General features: G+C 43.0%; 1 protein-coding gene across 2 annotated transcripts in view; it reads right to left on the reverse strand.

Annotated features, from left to right (window-relative positions):
- Nucleotides 1-22,539, reverse strand: part of PRKCB (protein kinase C beta) — a 315,575-nt gene that overhangs the window by 28,091 nt on the left and 264,945 nt on the right. For both annotated transcript variants that reach the window (XM_045776452.2, XM_045776451.2), the window contains exons 11-15: nt 18,521-18,612; nt 16,860-16,922; nt 11,391-11,529; nt 3,434-3,514; nt 3,042-3,149 (exon numbers count right to left, since the gene is read on the reverse strand). In XM_045776452.2, coding sequence (XP_045632408.1) covers nt 3,042-3,149; nt 3,434-3,514; nt 11,391-11,529; nt 16,860-16,922; nt 18,521-18,612 — 483 coding nt within the window. The remainder of the gene's footprint in view (nt 1-3,041; nt 3,150-3,433; nt 3,515-11,390; nt 11,530-16,859; nt 16,923-18,520; nt 18,613-22,539) is intronic.

A 22,539-nucleotide genomic window follows, 5' to 3' on the forward strand; every position in this document is an offset into this window, starting at 1 on the left:
GGTCAGGAAGGGTTTATGGAGGGCAAGCACATTGGGCCAGGTCCCGACATTTGTGTAGGATTAATAGGAAAGAAAGGGCTACGAGGTTTTGGTTGGCACTACCGCTAATATTATCAATGATGTCTTCTGTGTACGGAGTACTTCCTATGCACCCAGGCTCTGTGCTCAAGGCTTCCCAGGCATTACTCTTTCATCTTGATTTTCATTTTACAACAATTATCCTCATTTTCCAGATAAGAAACTGGGTCCGGAGAAGGAGTCATTTGCCCAGAGGCACAAAGCTAAGTAGCAGAGCTGTGCTTTGAACTGATCTGCCCGACCCAGAGCTCTTACTGCTCTGTGCTCTTCAGTCCACTTGTTTTCATGCTAATGTGTGGCCAGCTGGGGCTTCCGTCTGCTTTAAGTTTGTTCAAAGTGGGAGCGGCAATCTGCGCAAAGTTATACTGATTTTTTTTTCTGGTAGAAAATAGTTCTTTAATGGGATGTATATATAAAGGACTTTTCAACTGGAATGGAAGGGGTTCAAAAGCCTAGCTCAATTTCCGTGTAAGGACAAGGATGCCAAGCGAAGGAAAGCCACTGCCGAGTCATCCAACACCGCTAATGCAAGTCTCTGCCCAGTTACTGCACTTGGAGCCGATGTGCCTGCGGCCATGCAGACAGCTGGATTTAATTACTGTTCCGACCTCTGATCACCTCCCAGACGCATCCCCTGGGGCCGCTGTTCGGGAGGAAGCATTTGCTGTTGGCTTGAGCAGCCCATCTTCTTCGGAGCCTCAACCTCGAAGAAAGAGCCCACACTGGACTCAGCCCACTCGATTCAGAAAGGTCCTCGAACCCAGTGGTAAGAAAGTCACCCCAGTTAATCCTGAAGGTTATGGGTCCTAAATTAATAGAAATCTGCTCTACCAGGGAAACCGCTAATTGGAGCTGAAGCTGAATGCAACTGACCTGGAAAATCCTCTCTCCTCCATGACCCACTTAGAACCCCCAGCTGTCCAGGCAGGACAGAGTGGTGAAGGGGGAGGTCTCAAGCATGTATTAATTAAGCACCTACTATGCGCCAATACCACACAAGGAGCTTTCTGTTACCTGATTGAATGCTCTCAAAAACTTCTGTTCAATGAGTATTATTATTCCATTTTTAGAAATAAAGAGACAGACACCCAGAGGTGCAAAGTAGGACCACACACTGCGGAAGTGGAAGTGCTGAGATGTGCAAAGGGTCTTAATCGCCCAAATCCCCCACTTAAAAAATTCCTATCGCAGTGTATGCATAAATGCCAAGAGAGGCCTGGCAGGTAAGATAGTGGTGCAGAGCGTTAGTAATAATAATCATCATCATGGCCCAGGGGTTTTGGATCAGAACACCAGGCTCTGTTGTAAGGGATTCACTTGTATTGACTCATTCAGTCATCAAAGAATCCTGTATGGAGTACTATCATTAGCCTCAATCCACACACAAGGTTGAGGGCCTTACCCACAGTTGTAGGGGTAATAATGCTGGGACTAGAATTCGAACCCAGATGGAACTGGGTCAGATGGAGATTTCTGCAAATTGGAGAGGGTATGCCCTATCTTAAAGGGACAAAGGCTTCCCACCCAGCTGGCTGATGCTTTCTTTATAGGAATGACAGACAGGCATGGTGAGATCAGATTTTTCAAGAGAAACTGGAAAGTTAATGTTTATGGGAAATCCCCTGCTCTTGAAATGTTGGCAATTATTAACAGACCAAAAGGTCAGTATATGACCCCCACTCACTCTTCTTCCCCTACGAGAATATATCTATGGAGGTCTGCACTGGCCTTACGCTGTGCTAGGTGATTCACCATGAGTGAGGATCTAGGTGGTGTTGACAAAGTGCTCTAGATGGAGAGGCTGGCCCAGCTATTATTACAAACTGCTTGAGTTTTCCAGCATTTCTGCCCCCAGGCCAGCTCACGGGGCATCTGACTGGGGCCAAGAAGAGCAAGGCTGGGTCGGCAGTGGGAAACCTGCAAATACCCCGAAGATCTAGGGCAAGCAGCCCTGGTTCCTTCAGACACACAGGTGGGGTAACCCACTGGGAAGGCATGGCCATGCCCTAACGTTGATAACTGGTCCCCCGACTGGTGGGAGAGTGAATACTTAATCAAGGCAGCCTCCGTGGGCTGTAATCTCTGGGGCTCTCATCGCTTGCTGGCACACTTCTATCAGGGTTGCAATGCTACCACATTTGTTTTAAAGGCAGTGGTTTTCAAGCCACACAGGGACTTTTGCAAAATACCGATGTCCAGACCATCTTTAAGGTGAGCCTGAGGTTCTGTACAATCTGAAGAAGTACTTCAGGTCATCCTGATGGCACCAAAGATGTGGACTGCTGATCTCCAGGGACTCACCCAGGTCACTGTGAGCACATCCTGGCCTAATGCTAGATGCATAATAACAAAGCAATCCTCACCGGCAAACATGGGCCCTGCCTTCTCTTCATCCACTGCCATGTACAAAATGAGCATGCTTTTCAGCCGTGTGTGGGGTATGGACGGAGACTAGGGGTTCTGAAGACACATTTGGGTCAGCTTATCCAGAGAATCCTTTAAACTCAGTCTTTCGTGATCCTTTCTTAGGACAAAAGTTACACACTGTTGGTATTAGCCACACACATAAGCAGCAGAGCATGGCCAGGCTGTCAGATCAGTGCTGCAGGCCTCTTGCACACCTTCCCATGGGTTCCAGCTCTTTGGCAAGGTCTCTGCGTTTCCTATTTCATTCATCCAATACGCATTCCCCTCTGAGGGCTAGCGCCTGGAGCCCAGCCAGCAGCAAGATACTGTTGCCGGCAGACCTCTCGGGTACTTTTGTGCAGATAGGAAAAAAGCTCCCTTTGCTTCGGGAGATAGAAGGTCTACACCAGGCTCACAGGCTGGCAAGTGCAGGGAGGGGTAGAGTTCAGTCTCCATTCCACCCCTCCCCACATGGGGTGAGGCCTCCTCGTGTGGGGCACACCCTGCATTCTCCACATGTGGTGGTCCTGGCAGCAAGCTTTCAGGGGCTCACTCACCCCTTTGCAGATGGCCACAGCTTCCTTGGACATGGACTTGGGGTAAGCCACATTGTGTTCCATGATGGACTGGAAGAGTTCATCCTCATCCTCCCCTTCAAAGGGTGCCTGTGGGACAGAGGAGAGTTTGGGAAGACAGGGTGCCTGACCCTCCCCAACTGCCCCAAACCACCAGGCTCTTTTCCCTGGGCTCCACAGTGAGGCCACACTCGGGGGATTCCAGAGAGAAGATTAGGAAAAACATTCAAAAGACTCTGGTAACCCCAAGGCCGCGGAAGTCACTGGGGTTCCGATCTAGGAGCTGGTATCAAGCTGACACCCTTCTTCTAGAGAAACCATGCAGATGGGGGTAAGGGAGGATTTTTCTTACAAATCACTTAAAATTCAATTACCTGCCCAGCCAACATTTCATACAGCAGGACTCCAAAGGCCCACCAATCCACAGACTTCCCATAGGGCTGGTAGGCAATGATCTGGAAAACAGAAGGCATTCCATCAGGGAGGCAGGCAGGTTCTTGCCATGGCTGCAGACTGAATACTCACTTCTTTTATGTAAGAGCAGAGTATCCTGCGGCTGGGAGGAGGGAGAGTTCTTCCTTTGCTTGTCATCTGCCTACTGAGAAGGATTAAATCAGCTGTTACAGTCCCAGATGTGGGCCACTGACAAAAAGAGCGACAAAGGAGCCTAGCGCCCACTTATCCACCTTAGGAAGATGATATCCTTTACCGGGGGGCCTGCGGGCAGGGGAAACATCTGTGGGTGCCACACTGCCTTTTCGAAGCACTTAGCACAGTGTGTTCTTGTTCATTTTCATACAGTGACCGTGGCATCTTTAAGAAGGAAAACTGTCTTTGTTTCTCATTACGAAAGTAATCACATTTACACAACAACGGGAATGCCCTTAACACTACTGAACTGTACACTTAGAGATGGTTACGAAGGTAAATCTTTTTATTCTTTTTACCACAATTTAAAAAATTTAAGTTAAAAAGTTGTAATAGCTTACTCTTACTATTTTACACTGTATTTAAAAATATCGACAAGCAATCAATCAATCAGTCAATAAATAGACAAGCTAAGAGAACACAATTAAAATCACCCATAATTATCGATCAAGGGAAAAATTATGATAGCTCTTTGGTCTATTTCCTCTTAGAGTCTTTTTATTAATATACAGTAAAGTGTGCATATGCATGTCAAACACATTAATATGTGGAATTTTAACGAAGTATTTTATTCACTTAAAATTTCCACACGATAGTTGCGTTTTGACCTCTGCACGGCATTCCATTGGATGGATATACCAAAATCTACTTTGCCAATTCCCAGCTGATCAGGTTTCTTCTGATGCTATGACACATATTTTTGTAACTGGGTATATGGACACTTGTCCAATCATTTCCTTCGGATAAATTCCTAGAAATAGCATCGGTGGATCAAATGGTACATGTAGTTTTTTAAAATTATTTAATTTATTTATTTTTCATCATGATAGGTGTTGTTCTCTGTAATCTCCATCACCTATTTCACCCATCCTCCCACCAACCTCCCCATCTGTTTGTTCTCTATAATTAAGAGTCTGTTTCTTGGTTTGTCGCCCTTTTTTCCTTTGCTCTTCTGCTTTGTTTCTTAAATTCCACATACGAGTGAGATCACATGGTGTTTGTCTTTCTCTGACTGATTTCGCTTAGCATTATACTCTCTAGCTCCATCCACGTCATTGCCAAGGGCAAGGTTTCATTCTTTTTATGGCTGAATAATATTCTAGAGAGAGAGAGAGCACACGAGAGCACTCAGCTTCTTTATCCATTCATCAATTGATGGACACTTGGGCTACTTCCTTAGTCTGGCTATTTTAAATAATGTTGAAATAAACATAGAAGTGCACACATCCCTTTGAATTAGTGTTTTCGTATTTTGGGGGTAAATATCCATTAATGCAATTGCTGCGTCATAGGGTAGTCCTATTTTTAATTTTTTGGTGAACCTCCGTACCGTTTTCCAGTGGTTGCACCCGTTTGCATTCCTACCAACAGGGGAAGAGGGTTCCCCTTTCTCCACATCCTCACCAACACCTGTTGTTTCTCGTGTCACTGATTTTAGCCACTCTGATAGGTGTGAGGTGATATCTCATCATAGTTTTGATTTGCATTTCCCTGATGCTGAGTGATGTTGAGCATGTTTTCATGTGTCTGTTGGCCATCTGGATGTCTTCTTTGGAAAAAGGTCTGTTCAAGTCTTCTGTAATGGTATGTATAGTTTTAAGGTTTTTCATACTTATTACCAAATTGCCAGAGCATGGCAAAGTCTAGAATAGCCATATGACCATCCTCCTTTCAAATTGTAGGCGTGTAAAACTAACTGTATCAAAGGGTTTAAAAGGTGATCTATAGCAAAGCTTCAGGTCAGAGGCGTGTGGGTCAGACTGTCCAGACTTTGAATCATGACCGCTATTTCTGAGTCATGTGACCCTGGGGGAGGTTACTTAAATTCTTGATGTCTCGGTTTCCTCCCCTACAAAAGGAATTTTAAAATATCCATGTCATAGGGTTTTGCAAGGATGAAAGAGAAATGTGTGCTTCTCACACATTATGCCCTCAAAATGTTAGTTGTAACTAGGAAGTTTTCTCATTCAGTGGTTGTTTTACTCAATGAATGCGTCCAAGAAAACCTGGCTATAAAACGGATGTCCGTTTGTTGAAATCCATCTGCCGCCTCTGCGTTCACCCTAATGTCAGAAACCCCCTCTGAGGAGAATTAAACTGTAAGAGACTGAAGGGAAAGCTTTCTATGAGAACACTTATTGAAAGTGTTTTCACACTTTTAAAGTACTTCATGTCTTCTTTGATCCTCATGACAACCTAACAAGTTAATCCTTTTACAAAGGAAAATAGAACCTGGGAGGCAAAAGAAATTGCCAGAAGGTGAGGTGGTTAGTTAATGGCAAAGCCAGGGCAAAAGCTGGACCCCTGCTTATTCCTTCCATCAGGGGGCTGGAGGAGGGAGCAGCTTCCCCAGAAACACACCACCAGGTGTCCGCCTGGTGCATCGCAACCACTGGAAATTCTGGAAAATCACAGATATGGGGGTCCTCCCTGTAGAGACCTGGATTCAGTTGATCCACGCTAACGCCTGGGCAGCCTACATTTTAAAAGCATCCCGGGTGACAGTGAACTGCAGTGAGTTTGGAACCAGAGATTGCCGAACTCATGGCAGATCAAGGAATTGTCTGATGCCCTAACTGCTTAGCAAAATGATAATAAGGAGGTAGGACATGTAGGGAAAACACCACTGCGTTCTAATACAGGTGTCCCCTGCTTTTTGAAAGTTCGCGTTCCGCCACTTCGCTTTTATGAAAGACCTACATTAGTACCTGTTTCCGTTAACTGAAGGAAATCCGGAGAGGACTTTTGCTTTTACAATAAAGGCAAAGAGCAAAAATTGAATTCAGCATTTGGTTTGCAGGGAGTCATTACAGAGGCAGCGATAGTGGAACCGCCAAGCTCCTTCCCAGGGAACTTCACCCAGCATCAAGCAGTCACAGCTTTGAATGGTGTGAGCATCTGTGCTTGATTTCGATTTATTTTATGCATCCACTAGCCAGATGTGTCCTAAGGTCTCAGAAAAGCCCAAGAGGTTATTTTTTGGGTCTGAGAACACTAACATTTTTTTCCCATGTAAAACTGCTATTGCTATAGAATTTCTTCTTTGCTTCGCACCATTTTGGCTTATGAAAGTTTTCAGAGTTAGGCTCTACCATCAATAGTAGGAGAAATCTATAAAGGATTTTTTTAAAAAGATTACTTTTAATTATTCAAGTAATACACAAATATGTTTACCTTGTGAAAAACGTACACAGCATACAGATTGAGCTAAATTTGTCTTTACTGTGCTCTTACCCTCAGTGGTAACCATGTTGTAAGATCAGTCTGGAGCCTTCCAGCTTTTCTATGCCTTTATGTGTATTTCTACATACTCATAGGAAACATACAGCAGTGTTCTGTGTATTGTTGTTGTTTTCCATATATGGTATCATATTGTATTTAACATTCTGTACCTTGATTTCTTCCTCCCAGCTTTATTGACCAATAACTGACATACACCATTGTGCAAGTTTAAGGCACACACCATGATGGTCTGATTTATATATATTGTGGAAAATGATTAAAATAAGTTCAACTAACATCGACTTTCTCATATAGATGCGCTAAAAAAAGGGAAAAAAAGGAAAAAAGCTTTCTCCCTTGTGATGAGAACTCTTAGTATATATTCTCTTAACTTTCTTCTAGATCATACAGCAGTGTTTGCTATGGGCATCAAGTTGTACATTACCTCCTTAGTACTTACTTATAACTGGAAGTTTGTACCTCTTGACCATCCTCCCACAATCCCCCTCCCCATCTTCCACCTCTGGGAACCACAAGTCTGATCTCTTTTTTTACGAGTTTGGTTTTTTCTTTTTTCAAGATTCCACATATAAGTGAGATCATACAGTATTTGCCTTTCTCTGACTTATTTCACTTAGCATAATGCCTTCAACGTCCATCCATGTTTTCTATGGCCTGAATAATAGTTCATTCTGTATATATACCACAACTTCTTCATCCGTTCATCCATCGATGGACACTTAGGTTGTGTCCATGTCTTGTAAATAATGCTGCAATAAACATGGGAGTGCAGATATCTTTTTGAGTTAGTATCTGTGTTTTTTTCTCCTCTTTGGATATATTCCCAGAAGTGGAATTGCTGGGTCATATGGTAGCTCTATTTTGAATTTTTTTGAAGATCCTCCACACTGTTTTCCAGCGTGGCTACACCAATTTACAATCCCATCCACTGTTACAAGAGTTCCCTCTTCTCCACATCCTCCCAACACTTGTTGTCTCTTGTCTTTTTGATAATGGCCATCTTAACAGGCGTGAGGGGATAATCTCATTGTGGTTTTAATTTGCATTTCCCTAATGATGAGTGATACTGCGCATCTTTTCATGTGCCTGTTGGCTTTTGTATGTTTTTTGTGTTTTTGTGGTGTTTTTGGGTTTTTTTTAGAATGTCTATATGGGTCCTTTGCCCATTTTTTAATTGTGTTATTTGTTTTGTTTGCTGTTGAGATGTATGAGTTCTTTATCTATTTTGGATATTAACCCCTTATCAGAGATATGGTTTGCAAATATTTTTTCCCATCCCATAGGTTTTCTCCTCACTTTGTTGGTGATTTCTTTTGCTGTGCAGGTTTTCAGTTTGATGTGTGTTATTTTGATTTTGTTGCTAGTGCTTTAGGTGTCATATTCCAAAATCATGACCAAGACCCATGTTGAGGAGCTCTGCTCTATGGTTTCTTCTAGGAGTTTCATGATTTCGGGTCTTACATTTAAGTCATTAACCCATTTTGAGTTCATTCTTGTGAGTGGTGTAGGATACCACTCATTCTTTTACATATGAATACGCAATTATCTCAGCACCATTTATTAAAGAGACGTCTTCTCCATTGACTATTCTTGGTTTGCTTGTCAAACATTAGTTGACCATATATACTTAGGTTTTGTTCTGGGCTCTTGATTCTGCTCCGTTCGTCTACTTATCTGTTTTTATGCCAGTACCATATTGTTTTGATGACTACAACTTTATAGTATAGCTTCAAATCAATAGTATAAGGCCTCCTGATTTGTCTTTCTTTCCTTCCTTCTTTGCTCCCTTCTTTCCTTCTTTCTTTCCTTCCTCCTTTCCTCTTTCTTCTCTCTCCCTCTTTCTTTTCTTTCCTTCCTTCCTTCCTTTTTCTTTCTTTCTTCAGAGAGAGATAGAGTGCACGTGAGTGGGGAGATGGGAGGGGCAGAGGGAGAGGGAGAATCTTAAGCAGGCTCCACACCCAGCATGAAGCCTGACATGGGGTTCAATCTCACAATCCTGAGATCATGACCTGAGCCAAAATCAAGAAGAGTCTGACGCAACCAACTGAGACACTCAGGCACCTCTTTTTTTCTCATTTCTTTGGCTGTTCAGGATCTTTTGTAGTTCCACATAAATTTGGGTGGTGTTCTTTGTACTTCTGTCAAAAATGCAGCTGAAATCTTGATAGTGATTTCATTGAATCTATTGATGGCTTTTGGTAGTATTGACATTTTGACAAAATTAATTCTAATTTGTGAACATGGGATGTCTTCCCATTTATTTGTATCTTTTTCAATTTCTTTCAGCAATATCTTGTAATTCTCAGAGTAGAAATATTTTATCTTCTTAAATTTAGTCCTAAGTATTGTATTGTTTTTGATGCTATTGTAAAATGGAATCCATTTCTTCATTTCATTTTCAAAAAATTTGTTGTTAATGTATAGAAATGCTACTGATATTTGTATACTAATACTGTATCTTGTAACTTTACTGAATTCATTGATTAGATCTAAAAGTTTTGGTTAAGTCTTTAGGATCCTCTATGTATAAAATTATGTCATATGCAAACAGAGACCAGTTTTATTTCTTCCTTTCCAATTCTGGTACTTTTATTTCTTTCCTGCCAGATTGTTCTAACTAGGACTTTTAGTACTATGTTGCATAGGAGTAGTGAGAATGGACACCCTTGTCTTATCCCTTGTTTTTTTTTTCTGCATCTATTGAAATGATATGATTCTTTTTATTCTATTAATGATGTATTACAATGATTGATTTGCATATGTTGAGTCATCCTTGCATCCCAGGGATAAATCCCACTAGGTCATGGTGAATGATCCTTTTAATGTGCTCCTGAATTCAGTCTACTAGTATTTTATTGAGAATTTTTCTATCTACACCCATCAGGGATATTGGCCTGTGGTTTTCTTTTCTAGTAGTGTCCTTTTCTGTTTTTGATATTAGAATAATGCTAGCCTTGTAAAAATAGTTTGGGAGTCTTCCCTCCTCTGATTTTTCAGAAAAATCTGAGAAAGATTGGTGTTAATTCTTTTTTAAATGCTTGGTAAAATTCACCAGTGAGGCTATCTAGTCCTGAGCTTTTCTTCTTTGGGAGATTTTTGATTACTAATTCAATCTCCTTACTAGTAATTGGTCTATTCGGATTTTCTATTTCTTCCTGATTTAATCTTATTAAGTTGCATGTTTCTAAAAAATTTTCCATTTCTTCTAGGTTGTCCAGCTTGTTGGCATATAATTGTTCACTGTACCTTGATTTCTTTCTCTTAACGATATGTTTCAAAGATCTTTCCATATCTACATACATAACTCAATCTTTTGAATTGAATTGATGTGGTATTTCATACTATAAATAATTCAGTCCATTGTCCATTCCTTGATTGACAGACACTGTTCAAGTTAGTACATATGGATATACTCTGATCTTTATAAGAGCTGCATGGTACTTCTTAACGTGAATGTAGCATATTTTAGCTAATCATTCTTTTATTGATGGTCTTTGAGGTTGTTTCCTATTTTTCATTATTTAAAAATAGCACTGTAAAGAAGAAAGGACTTTGAACACATAACATTTCAGCTGTGTGTGTGTGTGTGTGTGTGTGTGTGTGCGCGTGCGCGCGCTGCAAGCTAAGTTCCTAGAAGAAGAACTGTTTTGGTAAAAGAGTATGCAGGTTTTAAATTTTGTGGCAAATTATTTAGTTATATGGGGTCTCCTATCACCATTGTTCCAAATAAGTGACTGACAGTCAAGAAAAGAATTCTAGAATACCTATTTCCAAGACTCTGTGTCACATCCTCAGTTTCTTTCCTTAAAAATCTAGTAACAGATTGCAAAATGCCACTTCTCCAAGCACCAATTCAGAGAAAAAGGAAGGCTATCATCTGGCACAAATTCTGTACCATGATATGTTGGGGAAATCCATTCTGCAACTGACCGTTTCCTTTGGGAAGGGAGGGGGAGGCACTAGAATTAAATCTTTTCCCTTTCATTTATGTCTTACTCACAGAAAGAAAAATTCTAAGTCCTTCAGGGTTTAGTATCAGTACATAGATCCTGTGTCATATGTCAGCTCAGGAAAGCCCTCTCTGTCTCTCTTTCCCTCCTCTTAACAAACGTTTCAATGTCATAATGAGGCAGTATCATATGGCCATGAGCCATAGCAGCTTGAAGAATTTTCCTGATGTGTGGTGGATGGTTCTTTTTGAGTTTTATTTAAATTTTCCCCAAACCTTGATGTATTTTGGGCCTGAGCTTCTGGATGTGTGCAAAGTTAATTTGCATGTGTTATCTCCAAGGAACGATTTAGAGTACAGGAGAAGGTCTAGCCTGAGGTTTGCTTACCAGGTAACCCCCCTGGACCTTTCTCAGCTCTGATACGGTCATCTAGGGCACAGGGGAAACATCAATGCAACATGGATGTGTTAGGGATCCCGTCAGCTCTCACCTCAGGGGCGATGTAGTCTGGAGTGCCACAGAATGTCTTGGTGGTCACCCCATCCCAGATGTTTTCTTTGCACATGCCAAAATCAGCAATCTTGATGTGGCCCTCTGAATCCAGCATCACATTGTCAAGTTTGAGGTCACTGCGGCAGACATAAAAATTGAAGGATTTAACAAATGCTATTTATTTCAAGTCAACCAACAGTCACTCGTGACATGCAAAACACTGTGCTAGGTGTTGGGGAAGCACAGAAGTGAGTATAAGGCAGCCCTTGCCCTCTAATAGTTTATAATCTGGCCGACAAAGAGGGGTCCACAAACTTGTCTGTTTTTCCTTTTTTTATAGATCCAACTGTGCCAAGCATCTCACAAGGACACAATGAGACAGCAGCTCTCAGAAGAGAGATCCACAGGAATCTAAATAAAGAGCAGAGCATCCATGGAGGCTTCTTGTACCCAGGAGCATTTCAAGAGTCAATCCTTATGCTTTATGGACCCCTTACATTTCACAGTAAGGTACGTTTTTCACAAAATTATTATTATTTTTTGAAATATCTCTGAAGATCATGGAGGGAAAAAAAAAACTTGATGGAAAGAATCTTATTTAGCTTCAAATGCTCAAGCTCTCCTAGGCTGATTCCTAGGACATGACCTCCAAGAGTTCCCACTGATCCTTTCAACCAAAAAAAAAAAAAAAAAAAAGTGTTGCACACCTACTATGTGACAGGCACTATGCTTGGAGCTAGGTTCACAACATACTGTGAACAAGATAAATAAACATTTTGCTTCTGTTCAGATTAAATTCCAGTAGAGGAAAAAAGATAATTAACAAATGTTCAAATCTATAATTATTACATGATCATTAATTATAATTATTATATATTATCTAACTATTACGTGGTTATTAATCTATGATTGCTATACACTTTGACGGGTGGTGTGAAGAAAATGAAGAGGATGATGAGTTAGTAACGGGGGAAGGCTTCTGTAAAGAGGATGCCAGGAAAGTGTTACCTCCATGGAGGTAACATTTGAGCTTAAATGTAAAGGATATGTGCTATACTCTCATTCTTTTATTTCATCCATGTTGATGAGGAGAGCTTGATTATTTTTGGAAATGCTCGCACATTCCCAGCATATTGGATTACTCCAATACCATCACACTTTCTCTTCCCTGTCAACACTTGGTGTTTTAGTATCAATGAGTAGTGATGATCTGTGGGCCAGTCTTCTTCAATCTCAATAAAGTCCAACTTCCTGAGAGGTAATGCGGTCTACTATTCAATTCAGACCTCTACCTTAAATCATCTTCATTGGGTGGTGGACATCTGTGGTCCCTGCCTGTTTTAGCATCTTGTGATGACAGCATCCCCATAATCCTTTGAAGGACCATCCTTCCCTGATTCTCAACCATGTAAGGTTGGTGGTGCTGATCCCAGCTCCTGGCTCCATGAGTGGTCATGTGGGCCTATCCTGGCCACTGGAAACACCTCATTCTGCTGGTCACAGTGACTGCTGCAGGAATGGCCATGTGATCCAAAAACAGTTAATCAAAGCCATTGAGCATTAGCTCTGGCACTTTTGGTGGTATTGTCAGGAAAGAGATGAGCTCTTTTTACATTGGGATTGCTCAGGTGGTAGAATGTAAGTCTAGAAGTGCCAGGCGTCACCAGGTGGAGAAGAAAGCAAGTAGAGATAACACAGAACCTGGAGGGAAGGTGATAAAGTGAACACTCATAATATCATTTGAGCCCCTGGATCCAGCCTGGCGTAAAGTCACATCTGCCCCGTGGACTTTTCAGTTATGTCAGCTAAAAAATATCTCTTTTAACAAGTTAGTTTGAATTGAGTTGCTGTCGTCACCTTCAAATAAAAGAATTCAACCTGAAAAAAACATACTGGCATCTCCTATCTGTGTCTGAGAGGTCCGTTCATCCAAGGGGAGGCCCACTTGCACCCCATTTGCCAACAGCAACATACCATGCTCTTTGGTGCTGTCCATGGTACCACCATATCCAGCCTTCATGCTTATCTACAAACCACGGTGGTCTCTGAATGCCAGCTTAGAACTTAAACTGGACTTTGTGGCAACTTGCTTCACCTAAACATGCCAGGTCTACATCTGATTTGATTAACAGAGACCCATGACATTCCCCTCAGCTTGATCACATGCCCCCAAAGAGGCACTGGGGCAACTAGGAAAGTGATAACAACTTTGTATGTTATGGAAAAGGAGCTTCAGGGGGCACCTGGGTGGCTCAGTTGGTTAAGCATCTGAGTCATGATTCCGGCTCAGGTCATGGTCTCAGGGTCGTGAGATCGAGCCCTGTGTCGGGCTCTGTGCTCAGCATGGAGTCTGCCTGAGAGTCTCTCTCTCTCTCCCTCTCCGTCCGTCCCTCCCCCCACTCACTACATAAAGAAAGAAAGAAATACATAAATACAATCTTAAAAAAAAAAAAAAGGAGCTTCAGGTACAAAGAGTCAGCAGTTTATGCAGCTGAGGGACAACCCAGTCATATTCACTGTCCCATATGTTTTTTTGAAAGTCTACTGCCTTCTTTGGTTTAATGTAATAATCCTTCATTTCTGCTCCAAAAGGGGGCTGGAGCAATTGTTTTCAGTTTCAGAAATCCATCAAGGGCAAAATCATCACACATTCTATGGATGGTGATCCATAAATAAGACACGAAGCTTGGAAGGATCTTTGTCTCCCCCGCACCCAACATCTCCAGCCACGGTCCTCAGAGAGGGCAAGTCTAACCTAATTCTTCATTCACTTAACTTAAGAATTCTCCAGTTAACTAGAGATCTAAATGAAAGAGGGAGAAATTTGTAACACTTTAAAATACCTCATCACATGAAGGTCATCTCAAAGAAGTTATAAAACCATACATCTTCTGCCATGTAATTTTTTTTACAGGTTTTCATTAGATTATCAATTTCAAAATCTCTGTCTCAGTCAAGGTTTTTGATTGTGAGCAACAAAAGTCAACTGTGATCATTTCAACCTGGAAAGGGATTGTTATAAAGGCATCGGGAGTCCACAGATTCTCCAAGGAGGCTGAATGGAGAACCAGATTGAGAGGCTAGGCAGCCAGGAACAAAGCTTAATTGCAATGCAGAGCTAGTCCAGCAAAGGTGTCACAGATGCCACCATGGGGTAGACATCTTGTTGCATGAAGCCTAATACTGGACTCTGGATATTGTTGCTAAGAGCGGCTCCCCCTCATCCCTCCGGAAAACTAGATGTAGCTGATTACTATGGACTCTCTTGATTCTACAGTCTCTGCCTTTCTTGGTCACTACCTTCTGATTCATGGTGTTGTGTGAGTGTGACAAGTGTCAGAGCCTGGGTTGTGTGCCTGCACTTGCTGCAAAGAGGCTGTGAGAGTATCTGGAATTTTCCGTCTGTAGAGCAGGAAATGGACTTTGTTCCTACACACAAATGAAAGGGATTCAGATGCTGAATGCCTTAAAGAGTAATAAGTGTCCCCTAAAAAGTATGAATAGTTGAGGAAGAATGGGAGAATGTGTTAGTAGAGAGAGCTTTGAGTTAGGCAATGTCTTAGCACCAAAATCTAATCTTTATATTTTATAATTGGAATGGCGAAGGTCCTGGATCCCAGCCCCAAGCCATGACCCTATGAGATTGGAAACCCAAGTCTGAATCCCAACCCAATTGACAAGAAACTCTATTTCCTCTCCTGGTCTCTCCCCTGGGACTGGATTTTCTTCCAATAAACTTGCAGTCCCACAATTAATCTTCTCAGCAAACCTCAGTGGCCAGTTCTATTCTAGCCAAGACCCATCCTGTCCAAGAGTTAGGTTCTAATGTCAACACATAAGGTGAAAATCATGTAGAGTATCCATGATCCCTATTTCTTTAGATAAGCCTCTGATGAAGTTACTGGCTTGAATTAGGGGTCATGTCATATGGAAGACAATGTGTACCCTTCAACACCAGGGTTCCATTTGGCACAAGATGCTCCCACTATGGTGGTCAAAAAGGAAATGGAATCAGGTCTGTCTCTTGCACACACAGTGCTACTGGTTCACTGAGGGCAAGCATGGCCAGAATAAGCACGCGATTTACAGTTTAAATTCTTCTTTTTCTCTCTCTTTCTATTTCTTCACTGAGCTCTCCTATGTGCCAGGTGAACCACTCCTCTTCCTGACCTTCATCCCTCTACTATCAGGAATAACAAAGCGGAGAAGGGACTCTATGTACTCAGGATGATTGTCCCTTCCCCTGCTAGATTCATATCACCACTTCAGGGAGTTTTAAAAAAAAAGAAAACAAGGCCCCTGGACTCTGCAGGCTTCTCGCAAAGTGCCCACCTTCTATTTCTCCAGTCCACCAGAGCCCACAGTCTCCCCTCCACGACCTGCCTTGAGACCGCCAGGGCTCATCTTTTTACGCTTTTTGGCCCCACATCCTTCAGTTGCAGCAAGACACCAATCCCGCGCTCTCCACAGAGTGACAGGCACCCCCATCACCATGTGGCACACGCCAGCCCCCTTCCTTGCTCCGCTTTTCTCCATAGCGTTTGTCACTACTTGACAGACTGTATCTCTGTGATCTACGTATCTGTCTCCCACCACTACAACTGAAGTTCTCCAAAGGCAGGAGGTTTTGCCTGTTTTCTTCCCTGTTGCATCCGCACTGTCTAGAAGAGTGCTTAGCACATAGTAGGCTTTTAATAAGTGTCTGTCAGCTAAATGAATGGCATGGAATTTTATGGCTCTTCACGATTTTTTAGATAGACCTTCGTCCATGCCGAGGACCCTTTGGAAGCCCCAAGCCCCTGCCAGCCTCTCTTGCATAAGCAACCAGCCCGAGCCTGCACTGCCTATGCCATTTGCATCCATGTGGTGTAAGGAGAATCATACACCCCGGACTCACTGACAAATAGCAGCCTCAGGCTCAGTAGTCTGTCTTGCGTGAAATATAAAATGGTATGACTCATACAGCTATGATCATACACTTGCTCCTCCAAAAACGGGCAAATGCCAAGTCCTGAACTCAATCCCGTCTTTCAGGGCAAGCATTTCAGAGATTCATTTCTAAATTGTAGTTACAAAGAAACAAAAAAAACTCATAATAATAGGATCTATTATATCCTGCCAGCCCAGATTCTCTGCTTGCTCCCCAGATTTGGGGTCCCAAGGCAAGAGAAGGAAATGCTGGGCCCCTACTGGAGAGCCTGCCCTCCTTCAAGCAAATGGTCTCTCGTCTGAGGCTCTGAACCGTCACTGGTGGTGGGGTCCACAGCAATCTTCCATCACCATCTAGAGCTGCCCAAACTTTGCCAGGGCAGTGGGCGATGTTGCCTGGCGGAACACATGCCCAAGTCAGGCTGGAGGGTTCCTCCCCCACCACGGATTCTAATTTTAAAAGCAGTTAAAGAAAGAGGCAGGGAGGGGAGGAGCTGAGGGAGCGGAGGGGAAGGAAGGGGTTGCAGTGCTCACTTACCGGTAAATGATGCCCTTGCTCTGTAAGAAGAACAGACCGATGGCAATTTCGGCAGCGTAAAATCTGAAATTAGAAAAAAAAAAAAAAAAGCAATGGAGAGATTCAAGGACACTGTATGCCTGGCAAACCCTCAGAATTCAATACAATATTGAACTAGGCGTGGGGCATTCACATCCTACTGTGGATGGTCAGCCACACAACTCATAACACAAAGTATGGGGGTGTGGATGAATGAACAGGGTTTAGAGAGCCACGAGCCTGCCTCCAGGACAAATTGGGGTGGGCAGAGGTTCAGCAGCTGCCCAGCGGGGAGGAGGCCATGGGGGAGGACAGACTGGCAGGAGAGTGAGTTTCAGTCTAAGGCAAATTCAAGTATCTGAATACTAACAGCTAATCTGTTGAAGGCTTACTGTCTACATACCATCATTGTAGGTCATTATCTGATTACATTCTAATAACCATCCTGTGAGGTAGGTCCTACTATTACCTCCCTCTTCCTTAAATGAGGAATTGAGGGTCAGTGAGAGAAAATGACTTGGCCAAGTTATATGGCTAAGGAATGGCACAGCATCTGCCCAACGTGTAAGCTCTTAACGGAGGCCCAGAAGGAAAGAGATTTTGAGAGAATCAGAAAGTCCCAGTTATACCACAGGGTTAGGTGGGGCTTTAGGGAACTGTTAAGAGTCCTGACAATTTGTTTTGTGTGATAATGGGATGAGGGTCTGTGGTCAATTAGGTGTTAGAAGTAAAAGAAGAGCCAAGCCCACGGTTCCCTTAGAATCGTGGCAAGACCTAGGCATGGCGCATGGAGCTATCTAGAATGCAAACCCTACCAGAATACAGGGCTTACCACCTCGGCAGGTGGGAGGGGAGAGGGCAAAACTGAGCTGAACAGGAGTCAGCAAGCCTCTGTGTGAGTCCTGGGGGGCTTCTTAGAGGGACAATGAGATCTTAGCCAACTGCTCAGGAGAGGTTATCTGTGCTAATCCAATGACTTGCTGTTCCTGTTCACCAGCAGGGGAAGAACATGATGAGATCCGAGTTTTCAAAAGAAAAGACTGGCTGCCTTGGGGACTGACAGGGACAGAATGGACTCAGCAGGGGAAACACATTTCCAAAAATCCAAATCAGTCTCCCCACCCAGGAGCCACGGGGCACAGGCACAAAGCAACTTGATCCATCATCCCCCAGGGAAGGAGGGCATCCAAGAGAGTGAGCGGTGTAGGGCAGCTCACAAGAGCAAAAATCTGGGTCAGAAGAATGTGGATCTGTCTCACACCAGCCCTGTGATCTTGAGCAAGTTTCTACCAACTCTCTGGGCCTGGCACATAGTAAGTTCTCAAGAAAGATCAGAGAATGAATAAACGGAAGCTACCATGACATCCCCCAAGGAATCTACGGGGTCTTTCCTTAGCTTAGGAGTCAGGGGAAAAATCAGAGATAAAGAAATAGCTGTGGTTTTCAAGCTTCAAGTTCTTAGCTGGTGTCAAGGAAAGAAAGAAGTATCCAATACTGAGCAGAATACCTTTGTCCCTGGCCATAGGTTTCTCATGAAGAAGCAGCTCAAGATGTTAAGAATCCCTATTCAGCTGAAAACCCAAGGTAACTAATACCCCACCCAAGTATCCCGAGGGAAAAGCACAGCACAAGTTTGTACTTACACAGCGTGAGGCTCCTTAAACCGGCCGACTTGTTGGATGTGGTACATGAGGTCGCCCCCGTTCACATACTCCATCACAAAGTACAGGCGGTCCTAGGACAAGGGAGCAAGCCACAACATCAACACACCGTATTTCTCAGGTTCCACATGGAAAGCAGGGAATAGCTGGGATTTAGGATCAAAACCCTCAGGACTCTATGACAGGGTCCCATTTGCCAGGCCCTTTATTCCCCAAGTGTAATATTTGTGCCACAGGAAGTATGCAGCTGGGCATAGGTGGTACATGAATTTTTTAAAAAATTAATAACCATAAAGTTATATTTGTTTGTACTGGAAAATATAATTAGCACATTAATATTATGACTTCATGGATATTATTGTTTAGGGTAAAGCTAATTGCAATAAAGAATGGAAAACAAATACATAGATCATATTACAGATAATAAGTAGCCGTAGTAATCAGCCTTCATGATGGCCCCCCATGATTTTCACCTCCTGGTGTTCACGTCCTTGCATAGTAGCCTCTTCCTACAAAGAATAGGACTGACTTGTGTAACCAGTAGAATACTGTAAAAATGACAGTGTGTGATTTCCATGACTAGGTCACAAAAGATACTGTGGCTTCCATTTTGCTCTCTCTTAGATCACTGGTTTGGGGGAAGCCAGCCGCCAGGTCATGGGAACGCTCTAGCAGCACCTTAGGAAGGTACATCAGGCAAAGAACCTAGGCCTCCTGCCAACAGCCAGCACCAACTCCCCAGCCACGAGAGGGAGGCTCTTTGGGAACAGACCCTCCAGCCCCAGTCAAGCCTTCTGATGACTTCAGCCCAGACGACAGCTGACGACAACTTTCATGTGGGACCCCCCAAGCCAGAACCACCCAGGTTAGCCACTCATGAGTTCCTGACCCACAGAAACTGTGAGATGTTTATCAATGGTTTAAGCTATTGAAGTCTGACGTATTGTAGTAGATATCTAATATAGTGACTATGGGGGAAAAATGAATTATTAGAATTTGAGAAGTAGTGGCCTCGGAGGGCATATCCAGAAGGAAAAGAATTTGGGCCAGAAAAAGAAATCTATACCCCATTCAGGGAATTCTTTAAACATGTCTTTCAAGGGAGATGGGAACTCCTCCAGAGTCAGGGGCTGCGTTCCTATTCCATGACTAGCTCATAGTAGGTGCCCGGAGAATGGTGCTGAACGGACTTTATTTGGAACCCAGCTTTGCTTCCTGATAGCTGGATGGTTTGGAAAGGTTATTAAACATCTGGATCTCCTCATCTGTGACATGGAGATTAATAATAATAATAATAATAATAATAATAATAATAATAATAATAATAACTACTGAACCACAGTGTTGTTTCTAGAACTCAGTGAGAGACATAAGTGTTATGGTCCTTGGGGGATGCCTCCATGAGATTTTCCCCCTCTCCTTCCATCAAGGGGTGTCTGCTAATTGAACAAATGACTTCACCTCTTCTTAGAGATTTCCACTTAGCTCAAGTCACATGATCAACTTAATAAAAAAATCAAAGAGAACAGAATGGAAATGATCAGAGCGCCCTGCACAGAGTACCCCTAGGTGTTATGTTGTGAAATGTGTGTTTTCATTATATTATAGGTTGGTATGGCTGGGTCACAATGTAAAAGGAGGTTTGCTGCCCAAAGCTGCAAAGCTGTGATGCGGGACTTTGAGACCAGGAGCCCAGCGAGAACGAAGATGACATGCGTGAAGTGCTCTAGCGTGATGTTGGCCCTATCACAAATGTTTCATCCACCATTAACAAAATCTTTCTTACAGTGCACAGAACTTATACGGAACACTCATAGATGCATTTGTCCAATGTGTATTGAGTGTCTGATAATTGCAATGATAGCTCTTATGAAATAAAGCTACCATCTTGTGAGCAATTATTATGGGACTGAACAAATTGCTTTCTATATTTTGCCTCACTTATCCCTCTAGACAACCCAACAAGACACTATTACCCTGCTCCCCCTTCTAAAGACGTGAAAGTTAAAGCCCATACAAGGGTAAGTAACTCCCTGAGAGTCACTCAGCTGTTCAGCGGCACAGCTGGGATTTGAACCCAGGCAGGTCTGTTCCAGGCTGTTCCTGGTAAGGTTCTGAGCCAGACATTGCATGGACGTGTGGCTGTGTCCTCCCCTCTAAATGTTTCCAGTCCAGGAGGGGAGAGAAGGGAAGTAGAGCCCCAGCTGCACATCAAGAAGAAGCTGGCAGGTCACAGGCGAGAAGTACAGGTTAATCAACTATTTCTGACAAGCCGAGGGATTTCTCAGACCGGTACTACTTGACCTTTACAACATCTTTAATGAGAGGCAGAGAGGGAGGCAGAATTATCGCTTTGGTTTCTCAGTGTCCAAGGCATATAAGATTTGCAAAAAAAGGGTCACATACAAGTTAGTGGCAGAGTGGAGACAGTCAGTCAGAACTGCCAACACCCAGCCCCTGGTTCTTTGGGGTTTTTTGATAGAAAACAAGCCTTAAAAATAGCATCTGTCTTTGCTGCACGTTGAAGGGAACCAAAACACTTGCTTTTAAAAATTATTTTTAAAACTAGCAGATGGCATTGGCCACAGAGAGAAAAGTAAGTGAGGGAGAGATTTCACTTGCTTGCTTTCTGCTTGGAAGAACTCAGCTTGCCCCCCAAACTCATTAGTTAGAATCCCAACATCAGGGAGAGCTCCACTGTAGATAATGCCACGTTTTGTGGTTTGTTTTCTACCACGAACCGTATGCGGGGAAATCCTCAGATCCATCATCTTTGAACTGTACTGAGTCCGGCTTTGGCACACTGGTACTTTACATATGAAAAACACTGTGGCTGGCATCCTGCTCGCCTTCCATTTTCTGAACAAGCACTTAATGATGCCCCCTCTGATGCTAGGCATTATTCTACTGTCAGAGATGCCGCTGTGAATATATCCACGAGGCCCGATGTTAAGAACTCCCCCGATGAGTGGGGAGACCAGGTAAGCTTCCAAACAGCAACATTTCCCAAAATGTGGTGGAAGAGAACTCCAGGTGGGCTACGGATGCATATGGCTTTAGCTTCTTAGTCTTGTGTTTATTTTAATGTGTATCTTGAACACTACAACTACCCCCTGAAGCCCCTGATTTTATGGCTATGACTGCTGAGAGGGAGAGAGGAGCGTATGGAGTTACAAAAGAGAAGAGAGCAAGGTAGGGGAGGACCAGATTATGAGACATGGCATAAGGCCATCACCCTTCAAACTTCGGTTTTCTCACACACCAGCTTCTAGATTTTACTGTTTGTCCACCTCATCTACTAAAATTTACTTATTTTTAAAATATTTCCATGGACTCACTTTTTCACTGGAACACAATGTTTAAAAATTTTAACTTCATATTAAAGTCACAAGTGGAAATTTACTGTCTCTGTAAAAAAATAAATGCATATCTGGAGTCTATCAACTCTATGCTATACCCAGTCTGGCTTTGCTGCATTGATCCCTCAACAGACTTATGTTTAAAACAAATGCTTTTTGTTCATGGACCACCAAGTTCATCTCCCACTCCAAAGAAAGGAACGTCAAAATTTGAAAAACACTGCGGGGGGCAATCTAGAGCCAATCTTGAGCAAAGTGAATTTTATTTTATTATTTTATTTTATTTTATTTAGATTTTATTTATTTATTTGGCAAAGAGAGAGAGAGCACAAGCAGGGGGAGCAGCAGGCAGAGGGAAAGGGAGAAGCAGGCTCCCCGCTGAGCAGAAAGCCCCAAGGTGAGAGCCCGACATGGGGCTCGATCCCAGGACCCTGGGATCATAACCTGAGCCAAAGGCAGAGGCTTAAGTGACTGAGCCACCCAGGCACTCCTGCAAAGTGAATTTTAGAACTTTTGTTGAGCTTTTTGCAAGTCATGTATTAGGTGTTAAAGGGATAAAAATGTTGAATAAGATATAGACCTTGCCCTCAGAGAATTCAGAGTCTTTGTGAAAACAAATATGCAACTAACTTGAGCCATAAT

Source organism: Ursus americanus, chromosome 2, assembly GCF_024610735.1.
Source record: "Ursus americanus isolate L20-20 chromosome 2, mUrsAme1.1.p, whole genome shotgun sequence".
In the NCBI taxonomy this organism is placed as follows: Eukaryota; Metazoa; Chordata; class Mammalia; order Carnivora; family Ursidae; genus Ursus; species Ursus americanus.